The 13,364-nt window shown below is 46.7% G+C and overlaps 1 protein-coding gene across 1 annotated transcript; it reads left to right on the top strand.

Annotated features, from left to right (window-relative positions):
- Nucleotides 1-222: 222 nt before the first annotated feature.
- Nucleotides 223-8,058, top strand: LOC120432864 (kunitz-type protease inhibitor 1-like). The gene is made up of 9 exons (XM_039598187.1): nt 223-742; nt 4,521-4,634; nt 5,003-5,023; nt 5,119-5,280; nt 5,393-5,449; nt 5,619-5,782; nt 5,856-5,900; nt 6,131-6,235; nt 6,354-8,058. Exons 1-6 carry the CDS (start codon nt 379-381, stop codon nt 5,765-5,767), a joined length of 867 nt encoding a protein of 288 aa, XP_039454121.1. The 5' UTR covers nt 223-378; the 3' UTR covers nt 5,768-5,782; nt 5,856-5,900; nt 6,131-6,235; nt 6,354-8,058.
- The last annotated feature ends 5,306 nt before the right edge of the window (nt 8,059-13,364 follow it).

Here is a 13,364-nt window from a genome sequence, read left to right as displayed (position 1 = left end):
TGCCGAACGTTCTGCTGCTTCATCTCTCAGATCGTCATCGTCATCATCATCAGTTTTGTTTCAGTAAAAGAAAACGAGTTTTACTTAAACCTTTGATTTTTACACAGTTCAACAGAACTCTGGTGTGTGTGTGTGTGTGTGTGTGTCTGAGTGTGAGTGACGTCTGGGTGTGGGCGTGGCCTCGCTTGCCGCACCTGTCGTAGGTAAATGTAAGTGCGACAGAGCCAAGAACACGGAAGTGACAGTGTGGCTGGAGGCTCGCTGTGCTGTTTCGCTGATTATTGGAGCTTTGTATTGATTGTTGATGATGACTGGGGCGCGACCCTGATCCCACTGAAGCTGCTCGCACTAGGGCTCGTGCTGGCTTCGGGTCTGGCTATGGACTGCGGTTGGGAGGAGTCCACCAACCCCAACCAAGTCCCGGACTTCGAGGCTGGCGGAGCGCGGCTGCTGGACGATGTGCTGGAGCTCGATCCCGAGAGTTGCCGGACGAATTGCTGCGCGCTCCCAGACTGCGACCTGGCCGTGGTCGGGTTTCCAGCGGACGGACCGACCCACTGCACGCTGGTGTCCTGTGGGGACGGCCACGACGCCTGCGCACTGCGCCCCAGTAGCCAGTTCGAGGTTTACCGTAAGATCGTGGCGGAAAAGGCCGACGGAGAGGTGCAGGAGGGCGGCCAGGAGGAGAGCATCGTGCCGCAGGTGCAACGCTGGGAGCCGCGGAGCAACGGGTCCAACAACAGTAAGAAGCTTTGATTATCGATTATTGATCGACAGGCAGAGCCGTAATGGAGCTGACAGATCAGGCTGACCATAACTGATCCTTTACCTAATCGATAGATGGCTCATTGATCAGTCTGCGGGGAGAAACCTGATCAGTTTCACTTGATTATTGGTCGTCATTATTATTATTATTATTATTATCATCAGTATTTTTATTAGTATTGATTTCCTCCTTCGTGCTTCAGCCGAAGACTTTCAAAATAAAAGATGAGTCGCAGCAGGAAAGAAAAGGAGGCGGAGTCAGAGCTGACTCAGTGATGACCTCATTCACTGAAACCTTTGAGAACACTGAGCTGATACTTCCTGATCAATAACAGAATTGGCGTCTGCAGGTGTGAGTGGGGGCGTCTGCAGGTGCGTGGAGGGTCTGTGGTTGAATGTTTAAATGCAGTTTGCCGACATCTTGGTGCAGAACACCAAAGAGGAAGTGAATCTGTGAAACGGGAGTCGTTGTGGGCGGCGCGTTTAGTGCCTCATTGATAAATGTTGGGCTGCAGCATGTTGACCAATGCTGCCCATCCTGCTCTGCTGCATTGTTACCTGCACAGGTGAACTGCAGACACAAACACATGACCTGTGGCCTCTTTGTGTCTCTGTCACGGTGACGCTTCACGCTCTGGTTCATCAGAGACAGTTTCGCACTAATCGTCAACAGGAAGCGCCAAACATGGACTGAACCTGAGAGCGTGGACGCTGTCGTCATTTTATAATGATGATAAAAACAAGTGAAATTGATGTCACAGAGAAAAACTGACCTTTGACCTTTTTAGTCTAACGTGACGGGTGAGGCTTTCAGCTGCTCAGTGATGTCATCAGGACTAAAGGTCTGTTTGAGATTACCTGAAACACACAGAGCTTTATGAACACAAGGTGAGTGAAGAAGAAACCCGCAGTGCATCATGGGAACCCCGGCAGCCTCTCTCGGGTCAAGCATCTCCGAGACAAAGTTAATGATCGGCTCTCTTGTTTGTTTCCTTGTAAGTGTGACACCATGCCCTACCTGGAATCCACCTGTGCAGGTATTTCACAGGCTGTTTGTTCTCCGAGAGGTTGAACCGGTTGGGCTGGTTCACCTGAGAGGAGGCGGAGCCCTCATCTGTTTGTTTGAAGGTGATTTAAACACCTGAGATTTTCATGAGATTTGGGTTTTTCAGTCCATCTACTGTCCTGTTTATTTTGCTGGCACACCCATAATGCACCTGTTTTTCTGGATTAACTCATCGGTGTTACCTGATACGTCGACACTCCTTTCTTTGTATTTTGGTTGGAAGGTCAGCTGAAGCCATGACAGAGCCTCCACTGTGGTTCGCAGATGTGGGACCTCCTTGTACGTACTGATGTGGATCCATCGCTCCATCAGACCTGCTGCTCTGATCTTCAGTCCAGTTCTCGTGTCGTTTTCAGACCTCAGTCTTTCCTCCTGTGTCCCTTCATTTAGAACGATGTCCTGACAGCCGTCCTTCACTGAGACCTGTCTGATGAGGCTTCAGTGGATACTAGGGCTACGTCCACACTGATGCGTTTTCATTTGAAAACGCATCGTTTTCCCTCCGTTTTGGCCTCCCGTCCACACTGAGACGGCGCTTTCCTCAAGGAAAAACGCAGTGTTTTGAAAACGTTCTCGAAAACACATACATTTCGAAACACAGCTGTCCCGTCGCAGTGTGGACGCTCGAAAACGCAGACTTTCTAAAACGATGATGTATTTTAGTCATGTGATGCAGTCATGTGACCAAATAAACAAAGATAGCGGAGGGCATTATACAGCAGTTGTTTTGATAGCTCTCAATTTTGACAGCCCTAAAAAAGATTAATATCAGTCTGTACATGCTGCAGATAGCTTTTCTTCAAATTCTTTAATTCTCACTCGCTTTTGCGCATGCGCAGGACTGGAACGTAAGCGCTTTCATCCGTTTCAATGGACACGCAACTCTGTGAAAACGACAGAAAACGCTAGTGTGGCCAAGCGTTTTTAGACGAAAACGCCGTTTACAAATCTATCCGGGCTAGTGTGGGCATAGCCTAGATGATGGTTATTAGTAGATGATGCTACTTTGAGTGTTAGTTTGACACTTTTTAAGTTCTTACTGTGAGGAGGGCATGTGACAAGCGTCTGACTCCAGAGTCTGAGGCTCGTCAGGGAAGGTATATTTACCAAACTAACAAGTGTTAAAACTCTCTCATGTTAGTATTGTTTAGTTTTCCACGGTGACTAACCTTGTTAGTTTTCTTTTTTTTCCAAACATCTAGTTTTCTTATTTTTATTTCAGTGAGCTATGACGACCTTGACAAAGAGCCTAAAGACAGTTTAAAACTGGTTCTTTGCTCAGGTGTCTGTTATGAGCAGAGACAAGACTGGCTCATCTTTGCATCAGGAGCCTGAGGTCAGAGTTCAGAGGTCAACAAACAAACTCACTCCTTCAGGAAGCTGGAGATCTGTTGCTCAAGAGCACTTTGGAAATTACAGGAAACTCAGTGTTTGAACTCAGCCAATCAGAGAGCACTGAAACATTATCAGTCCTGTTATTGATGATGTTGATCGTGTCTCCGTCATCTCTCTCAGTTCGCTGTCGCCTGCCGATGAAGGTGGGCCCGTGTCGCGCCGCCTTCCCACGCTTCTTCTATAATGTGACGAGCAGGAACTGCAGCGGCTTCGTGTCTGCGGCGGCTGCGAGGCAAACGGAAACCACTTTGAGTCTCAGGAGGAGTGTGAGGCCACCTGTTCCGGGTCACAGGTAAACTTCCTGTTTATGTTTGTTTAAAGGACAGTGCCCATTTAATGACACGGAATTATAAATTCATCGTTGACTGTGTGAGGATGAGGCACACAGGCGGATTTCACCTGCAGGTTGGAACTAAACACACGGACACATGTGAGCATCATTAAAACACAGACCCACGGCACAAGTTACAGATCGGACATGAAACCACTTATTTAAAGTCACACAGACTAATGACATGTTTGATAATCGGTAACCAACGTTTGATCGATAACTGTGATGGTCATTATTAAACCGACTGTGGGGTGGGGGTGGCTGTGACAGCTGTGGGGTTCACAGCACAAATCTTTGTCCTTTTAAAATTTCTTCCATTAAAATAATTTTTTTCCTCCGTGTTTCTGAATCAAACATCAGCAGCTGAGCGGCTCACGTCGTCTCCCATCTGAGATGATCTGATTGGACAATCAGATCAGGTGACTTTTCCTGTTAGACACTCGATTTTCAGATTATTACGACACCACGTGAAGGCACCATAATCACAGAGGTCTCTCACACACAGTATCAAAGGTGTGTTTACACTCACGCAGTAAAACTTTGACAGTAAAAACATTCAAACCTGATCTAAAGAATGTAAAAGGGCGGAACTAACACCTGGTTTATTTAAGGCGGTCTGGTGTTTGTACCTGAGTGAAACCAGAACTGGATCAGTTTAATGTTTGTGGTTCAGGTAAACCACAGAACACCTGGTTTTCCTTCAACCTCCTGGACGATCAGTGGAGTGTGTCCTCTCACCATCGGCTTTCCTTTAAAAGGACAGCTTTGGCTTACCTGTACTCAGGTGTACTCAACTGTAATCAGCTGATGAGTTTATAAAAGCAGCACCGTAAAACCACATGACAGCATTCATGCTTGGTTGACTGTTCGACTGGAAAAGACGGGCATTCTTCGTTCAGGTCCTGCACCTGGTTACACCTGTGGAGCACACCTGGTCAAAGTAAACTGTGTGTGTTTTTCCAGGCCCAGTTCTCCCTGATGAGTCCACTCCTGCTCCTCCTGCTGTTAAAGCTCCTCGGATGGCTCCAAATGTTCCGGATGAATCTGATCCAGAATCTGCTGACTTTGACAAATCCGTAACGCCACCCCGACTCACCAACCAATCGCTGATCAATAATACTGATCGTTTATAACACCTGTCACTACTGCAGTACTCTAGTACTACCAGCAGTACCACTCAAGTTACCTTTGAAAAGTACTTCTTCTGAGAGAGAAGATGCAGTGCTGCCACCCGCAGGACAACCAGGTTTAAACAGTACTGCAGTGTGGCTGTGAACAGGAAGTTTTTGTCACAGTTTTATGCAAAATAAAAAAATTTAAATTTAAAATTTAATTTTAGACAAAAGGTAAAACACAGGTGTACAAGTAGACAGGTAGGAACAGAAAGTACAACTGAGGTCTGAAAACAGGAAGTGACTAACTGCCTTTCTTTCTCCCTCCTGCAGAGATAACTGCCGAGGGGAATGGTATATCCTTTTACTCTTTCACAAACATGAAACCTTTACCTGCCTTTATATCTGCTCTCCATATAAGTGACACCTGTGCCGTGTTGTCCAATCAGAGTACTGCGAGGCTAAGCCTGAACCAGGTCCCTGCAGAGCATCGCTGAGGCACTGGTACTACAACCGAGAGACAGGAAGCTGTGAGACGTTCATGTACGGAGGCTGCAGAGGAAACAAGAACAACTACCTAACCAAAGAGAGCTGCATGCAGACCTGCACAGGTGAGTGACACATGCACATCACCCGAGGGTACCCGCACAGCTGAGAGATCCGAGATCCGCACCTGTCGGGCAGGTGGAAGAGCGTTCGCTGAAGTGTTTGTGTCTCCTGCAGTGTCCGTCCTGCCATCCTCTAAGAAAGCTGCCGATGAGGACTCCTCAGACAGCAAGGGTAAGAAATGAAACGCACTCTTCCTGCAGCATGTCACCTGACTGTGGGTGGAGCTAGAGCACACATGATTAGGTTGTTATGGGGACTGCTGCTGGCACGGCGCAGGTGCAATGTGGGTAATGTAGGCAGCAGCTGGAGGAGAGTGTGATTGCGCCTGTGTGTGTTACAGGGATGTGCACAGAGAAGCCGGACTCCGGGCCCTGCCGTGCCGCCTTCACCATGTTCTACTACGACCTAGACTCCGCCTCCTGCCAGCCCTTCACATATGGCGGTTGCCGTGGCAATAACAACGGTATGGCAGCAAGGACGAGTGCATGAGTAGCTGCAGTGGAGGTAAGGGACACCGCCACATCCATCCTAAAGTGGCCCTCATCACGGTGAAGTCTGACCTCTGCTTCTCTTTCAGGTCGGTTTGACTTTCATGATAAAGTCCGTAACCACTGGACCGCAGGTGAGTGTGTCTGTGAGTGTCTGTGTGTGTGTGTGAGTGTGTGTGTGTGAGTGTGTGTCTGTGTTCAGGGCTGTGCTTCAGCTGATGTCCAACAAGGGCTCCGCAGCACAAATAAACACAGCCTTGCAGAGACCCTCGGCTCCCAAACCCCACCAATAATCTGTTTCCTTTCAGGCCCTTTCACAATAAAAGCTCTGAGTTTAACAGGTGTTCATCTTCATCTCCTGCAGCCTTCTTCCTCTTCGTCACACTGACAGCCATCTCTGCCCTGCTGCTGGCCACGCTCATCATCATCACACTGAGGCGGCACCGCCTCTCCGTCGCCGATCCTCCAGGTAATAGAACGCTGCCCCTCTAGACTCGGGTGGGGTTGATTGGTGGGTGGCGTGGCAGACTTGGCGTGGAGGAGCTGTTTCAGTGACGCTGCTTCTCTTCCTGTTTCCTGTCTCTCAGCGATAAGGAGGAGCTGCTTCCAGACGAGCAGGCGTCCCTGGACTCCCTCCCCCTCCCTGAGAGCCCCAAACTGGATCAGAAGGCCTGAGGGGGCATGGCTGAAGGCGTCGCTGAGTGTGGGGGCAGGGCTTGTTGTGATGCCGCTGTCAGAGATGCTTGAAGGTCTCAGCTAAATAAAACATCTCCTTTCCTTCGTGTTGCAGCACAATTACACTGCGTCTGTTACTGAGTAATCAATCACTGTATCGATCTTCACTGATCAGAGCTTTAACTTCCTGATATTAAAGGAGCAGTCCTCCTAATTTAACCAATCGCATTAGTGAGACATTTGATGAAGACGTTTAGTTTATGTTAGTTGTTGTTTTCTTTTTTTCTTTTTTTACATAATCAATCACTCCGTGTGAAGCTTTAGATTACCCCATCAAGCAAAACATCTGAACCACTAATCAAAGTGAATCTCGAGTCGGGTCAGGTGATCAGTGTCCGTATGTCATGTGATCTGTACCTCACAGGTGATAAAACTAAACAAAGTTTTCTAATTTGAACATGAAATTGATCAGAAGTGTTGTAGAAGGCAATAATTACTGAAGTGACGGATCATAAATCAATATTGACGATTAACAGAACATCACCTCTGTGCAGTGACACACCTGTCAGGTGCTGAGGAGTCACTTTAAAAAGAACATTTGGTGATGATGTGATCACAGCAGCAAGCAGCTGGTTGGTTGAGTGTGGACCATCTGTGCCTTGGTGTCTACTAATCCCCTCACAGATGCTCCACCCAGTTCACGCAGGTACCATCCAGTGGAGCTAAATCTGATTCTCAGACTGCAAGTTCTGTTGCTCAGGTGTGCATTGGGTGGGCGGAGTCAGTTTGAGCTTCTATGTGGAGGGAGTAGTACACAGCAGTGACACTAACTTTAATGAAGACTTTCAGCTTAAACTCCTGTTTCTGCTTTTGGCAGTTTTCAGACTCCACCCATCAAACTCTCCAATGGGTTTCTTTTTCTGCTGAGCAGCCCTTTAACCTCGTGCACCTGTGCCAGGTGTGTTACTCTGTGTAAACATAGATGTTCATTGATCATGAGTAATGATCCGTGATGTCATTGATTCCATTGATCAGTAATAGTTTTTTTTCAGTGTTCCAGTTTTGTGTGAAATTATAAAATTGTTTGTTTCTCATGTTTAAATAAACGGATGGGGGTCGTTGATCATCTCAGGGGCAGGTCTGTGGCTGCACTATTTTCTAACTAATTACAGTGTATCCTTTCGCCCAGTGGTGAGCTCAGAGAAGAATGTGGTGCAGGTGCTTCTGGACCTGCAGCTCCTCCGTGGTTCACAACTGTAACTAAAGTGTGTGTGTGTAATCAGCTCAGGTGTGTTTAATCAGAGCATTCAGTGCAGCATCTCCTTCAGCTGGACGCTAGAGGACTTCAGCTCACTCAGATTATTGATCAGACCCCAACCTGAGGTCAAACTGAGCGCACAACAGGTCCCACGATGCACCTGGGGACTTGCTGGCTCCTCCTGCTGGGGAAACTGCACTGGGCCTGTTAAGGTGATTTCTTTGTTTTAATACTGTTTTATCTTTATTAGCTGTAAACTGTGTCGGGTTTAAGAAAACTCTTAATAAACTTTTATTTTACTCTGAAAACCTCTTCCACATTTTGTATGGATCAGCGTAATAAATAATCTGATTATTTCATTGACTGTGTGATTAATTGATAAGACCTGATGAGGGACCTGCTCCATGAAGCAGGTTTGACAAACTTGGGTTGCGTCCCAAAGGTACCTCCAACCTCTTTTCCTGGAATTCTTTGGAAAGTAAAGAGCTGTGCGCTGAAAATTTGAACTCTCCTTGATGGTGTGACATCGATGTCTGCCATGTTGAAACTACAATGTGCAGAAGATCGACTACAATACGTGCATCTTACTTCACCACAACGTGTTCTGTTATTTCATGGATGTCATATAAACGAGAACAGCCTGGGAAAATGTCCTTCGTTACAAAGGCTGGAATTTGAGGAAGGAGGACAGTTGATGTTGCTGCTGGACACTTTATTTTCAGGTGGACGAGTTGCGTCCTCTAAGTCTTCATCAGTGTCACGCTGCGAGTTCAGAGGCGAGCCCACTGATTGTTCCTCAGTAACACTGTTGTCATGAAGGAGCAGTTCAGAGATCAAAATCTTGAGCTCGTTCAGCGTTCTTCATGCAGAAACAACAGAACAGGAAGTAGTTATCATTCCAGCAGTGTGAGGCTCAGAGTCCAGCTGTGAGTGTAACGGCGATGATAGTGTTACTATAAATATATCAGCAGCTCATGGATTCAATGGAAAATGCAGTGATGATTGACATTTATCTGATCTGCCGCACTTTGGTTATTATATCCATCTTTTCATGCACAGTCGGCGTTTTCTCAAAGAACGGTCCAGTGTACCCTACTCTAAAGGAAGCAATAAAGGAAGCATTGAAGCTCCTTTCCTTTGTGTTTGGAGATTTGGAAGAGCTCCGATTGTGACCAGCATGCAGATACTTCCGGGTCACGCCTCCCAGTGAAGAACCTTCCACAGCAAAATGGACCCTTTGTTCCTAAAAGCTGATTGGTTGGTTTGATGAGCTCCAAATATCATCTTGAGAACGACATCATCACCGGGCGCCGATACAAGGATTTGCCATGACAACGGGAAAGAGCAGCACCTCCGTCTGAATCGAGAGGAGCAGGAGAGTCAGTCCGTTGCACAGATCAGCTGTTCTGGAGCCCTCAGACGCCCACCGTAATCACTGAATCAGCCGACCATCACACAGGTGAGACACACCTGCGGTGACTCAGATTGACTGCAACGCTTACTGAGCATGTGCGAGCCTGAAGGTGACTGAGTCACTTTGGACGTGTTAAACGCTCATTGCTGCTGCTCAGTCAGTGTGTTTATTGGGCTGTTGCCTGGCTCAGTACACCAACACTGAAGTATTCAAACACTAACTCTGAATAAACACGTATAAATACTGCAGTGTTTTACAAGATCAGCAATATACAACACTTTATTTAGTTTCCATTAATAATTCACTTATTTATGAGTGATGCTTTGATCTCAGAGCACACAGTGATCTCCTGAAGCATGTGTGTGTGTGTGTGTGTGTGTGCGCGCGCACACTGTGCTTGGACGCTACCTGTGGTACCCCATGCACCAAGACATACACCTGGGCTCATCAGACGGCGCTTGTGACAGTGCGCAGGTAACAGCTGTAAACAGAAAACTGGGGACAGCCCAGCCGAGGCCCCAGTCCAAGATGGCGGCAGGTTGTTTGTATGGCGTTCTCTGATCCCACGTGCTTCTTTCCATCATAACCTTCAATTTTGAAGTGGATTTATTTTGTTTTTTATTATTCTTATTGCTTAAGACCGCAACTATATTAGCACAATGTCAAAAACTACCCAAGAAATCAGAATCAGAATCGTGTTTATTGGCCATGTATATGTGCAGACACATACAAGGAATTTGGTTCCGGTAGATGGTGGCTCTCAAGCACAGCAATGTAAATCACACACACACACAGATCAGAGCAGATATGAAAACAGGGCCATCATTAATAAATATGCAGATGACTCTGTTATTGTCAGCTTACTGAAAGAGGGTGAAACTAACCACGGTCCAGTCATTGATGACTTTGTTCAGTGGTGGGAGGAGTCTTATCTCCAGCTGAACATATCTAAAACTAAACATGTGGTTATTGATTTTAGAAACAACAAAATGGGCACGGAGTCACTTTAATTAAAGGTCAGAAAATAGAGCAAGTACAATCATATAAATATCTTGGGACCATAATCAATGAAAAACTGAACTTTGATCAGAATTGCAAATCAGTTTGTAAAAAGGGTCACCAGCACCTTTATTGCCTTAGGAAACTTGCTCATTTCCACATTGACCAAAGAATTTTAACTTTGTTTTATCGTTCTTTTATTGAGTCTGTTTTATCCTTTTGTTTGGTGGCATGGTTTGGTCAGACCTCTGTCACAGAGAAAAGCTCTCTAAATCAGATAGTGAGATGGTCCAGTCGTCTGATAGGTGAGCCACAGTCTTGTTTAGCCTCCCTGTACTCTAAGCAGGTAAGGAGGATGGCTTTATCAATCCTTAAAAATGGTTCCCATCCTCTAAGGGGTGAATTTCAGCTTCTTTCCTCAGGACGGAGGTTTCTGTTTCAAGATACAGGACAAAGCGTTATAAAACTAGCTTTGTCCCTGTTGCTATCACTGAATTAAATAAGAACTGTTTTTGTTTTTCATTCGAAATATTAAATTACTATATATGTGCTACAGTGAGGTTTATTAGGTATGTGTGTTTTTGAAGGGATGCCAAATGCTATCATTTTTCTGTAAAGCAAATTTACCTTGCCTATGGGTATAAATAAAGTTACCTTGACCTTGACCTTGACACACACACACACGTGTCTATATATACATTACACATGCATACACCTACATACACAAAGCTGTGTAAACCAACTATAAATAATCAATCTAAACTTATATACATAAAATACAAAAATGAAATGAGGTGGAATGAATACTACAGAATGTACATAAGGGGCAGTTGCAGTCTGGCAGTGTGACAGTTTAACTGTTTAGAAGGGAGATGGCGAGGGGAAAGAAACTGTTCCTGTGTCAGGTGGTCCTGGTCGGCAGGCTTCTGTACCGTCTGCCAGAGGGCAGCAGGTCACAAAGTCTGTGTCCAGGGTGTGAGGGGTCTGTGATGATTCCTGCCTGTTTCCTGGTTCTTGAGAGGTACAGATCCTGGATGGAGGGCAGGGGGGCGCCGATGATCCTTTCTGCTGCCCGTACAGTCCGCTGCAGTCTGCACCTGTCCTGTTTAGTGGCTGCACCATACCAGACTGTGATGGAGGAGCACAGGACAGACTCAATGACTGCAGTGTAGAACTGGATCAGCAGCTCCTGTGGAAGACTGTACTTCCCCAGTTGTCTCAGGAAGTGCATCCTCTGCTGGGTCTTTTTGAGGATGGAGTTGATGTTGGTCTCCCACTTCAGGTCCTGGGAGATGGTGGTACCAGGAACTTGGAAGATCTCCACAGTCGACACAGGGCTGTCTGATATGGTGAGGGGAGCAGAGTTGAGGGATGTCTCCTGAAGTCCACTGTCATCTCTACAGTCTTAAGCATGTTCAGCTCCAGATTGTGCTGACTGCACCAGAGTACCAGCCGCTCAACTTCCTGCCGGTATGCAGACTCATCACCATCCTGAATGAGGCCAATGACGGTGGTGTCATCTGCAAACTTTAGGAGTTTAACAGCCGAGTTCTTGGAGGTGCAGTCATTAGTGTAGAGGAGAACAGTAGTGGTGAGAGGACACATCCTTGAGGGGCACCAATACTGAGGGACCGAGTTTCAGAGGTGATCTCCCCAGCCTCACTTGTTGCTTCCTGTCTGTCAGGAAGCTGGTGATCCACTGACAGGTAGCTGGTGACACGCTGAGCTGGGAGAGTTTGGAGGAGAGAAGTTCAGGCTCGATGGTGTTAAAAGCCGAACTAAAGTCCACAAACAGGATCCTGGCATAAGTTCCCGGGCGGTCGAGGTGTTGCAGGATGTAATGCAGCCCCATGTTCACTGCATCATCCACCGACCTGTTTGCCCGGTAGGCAAACTGCAGAGGGTCCAGCTGGTGGCCTGTAATGTCCTTCAGATGGGCTAACACCAGTCGTTCGAAGGATTTCATGACCACAGGCGTCAAGGCAACAGGTCTGTAGTCATTCAGTCCTGTGATGGTGGGTTTCTTGGGAACAGGGATGATGGTGGGCGTTTGAAGCAGGATGGAACTTCACACAGCTCCAGGGATCTGTTGAAGATGCGGCGTAAAGATGGGAGCCAGCTGTTCAGCACAGGTCTTGAGGCAGGAGGGTGAGACACCGTCTGGTCCGGGGCTTTCCTGGGCTTCTGTTTCTGAAATAGTCGGCTCACATCCTCAGTGTGTATTCAGGGAGGAGGAAAGGGGGGTGAGAGGTGTGATGGAGGTTGTTGAGTCTGGATTGGCGAGGGTGGGGGTAATCGTTGAGACTGGATTGGGGAGGGTAAGGGTGAAGGAAGGAGGGGTGGGAGGTGTGTTGGGGGTCAATGTCTGAAGCAATGTCTCTGGGGAGGGGAGGGTGAGGCGTGGGAGTCAAAAAGACCATAAAACAACAAGTGTGAACAAGCTAGCCCTGTCACTGACGACCACAATGATGGCGGTCAGGACTGAGCTCTGTTCAAATGGACGTCCTCTCCCAGTAACTCCTTCCGCTCTCCAAAAAGCCGGTGCTGAGCAGCGCTCCATCTGTTTCCTCGTGACTCTGAGTATCAGCAGGAGCTCTACAGCAGCAATAACGGAGTCTACAGAATGTGATCTCACTTTATCATTTTGTCGATTGCTTGAACTCGATAATAAGCATATAATTTGTGGCAACATATATGGTTACAACAACAAACTACAACTTCTTGATTGGCTTAGAAAATTCCCGTATGCAGTGGTGATACTGGGAGGAGACTTTAACACCATTTTAGATGGAGATAAGTGGCCCCCGGGCCGCCCGAATCCATCCAGCGCTACTTTGAAATCATTTATGCAGAAATTTGGGCTGATTAACATTTGGAGAGTCGTGTATCCTAATGAGAGAGCATTTACATGGAGTAAGAAATCAGCTTCTTCTGGCTAATCTGTCAGTCTAGATATGAATTTTGTTGAGCCTAAGATGTTACCCACATGGAGCATAAAGCCATTGATTTGATCCTCAAACCCTCCTCTCATGACCACTCTCACACAGCGTCCTTTTACTGGAAGTTTAACTAGAAATCACAAAGTTAATTAAAGGGAAAAAAAAGAAGAAAACAAATTTGGCAACAACTGGGAACTTTTTAAATTTGATTCTGGTGTTTTTATAAAACAATCTGCATTGAAAAAGCAAAGATAAGGCTGAAGAGATAAAAATGAAGTGCTGCCGTCTCTGGGATGGATCGAGCTTCCCTAAC

Source organism: Oreochromis aureus, linkage group 14 (assembly GCF_013358895.1).
Source record: "Oreochromis aureus strain Israel breed Guangdong linkage group 14, ZZ_aureus, whole genome shotgun sequence".
Classification (NCBI taxonomy): Eukaryota; Metazoa; Chordata; class Actinopteri; order Cichliformes; family Cichlidae; genus Oreochromis; species Oreochromis aureus.
Note: the sequence above shows the minus strand (reverse complement) of the source record. Positions and strands in the feature narration are given on the sequence as shown.

Excerpts from the sequence above, each read along its gene's own strand:
- LOC120432864 (XM_039598187.1), top strand. The coding sequence starts at position 379 with ATGGACTGCGGTTGGGAGGAGTCCACCAACCCCAACCAAGTCCCGGAC. Across the intron at positions 743-4,520 it reads GAGCAACGGGTCCAACAACA|GCCCAGTTCTCCCTGATGAG; the intron begins GTAAGAAGCTTT and ends GTGTTTTTCCAG. Across the intron at positions 4,635-5,002 it reads TGCTGACTTTGACAAATCCG|AGATAACTGCCGAGGGGAAT; the intron begins TAACGCCACCCC and ends TCCCTCCTGCAG.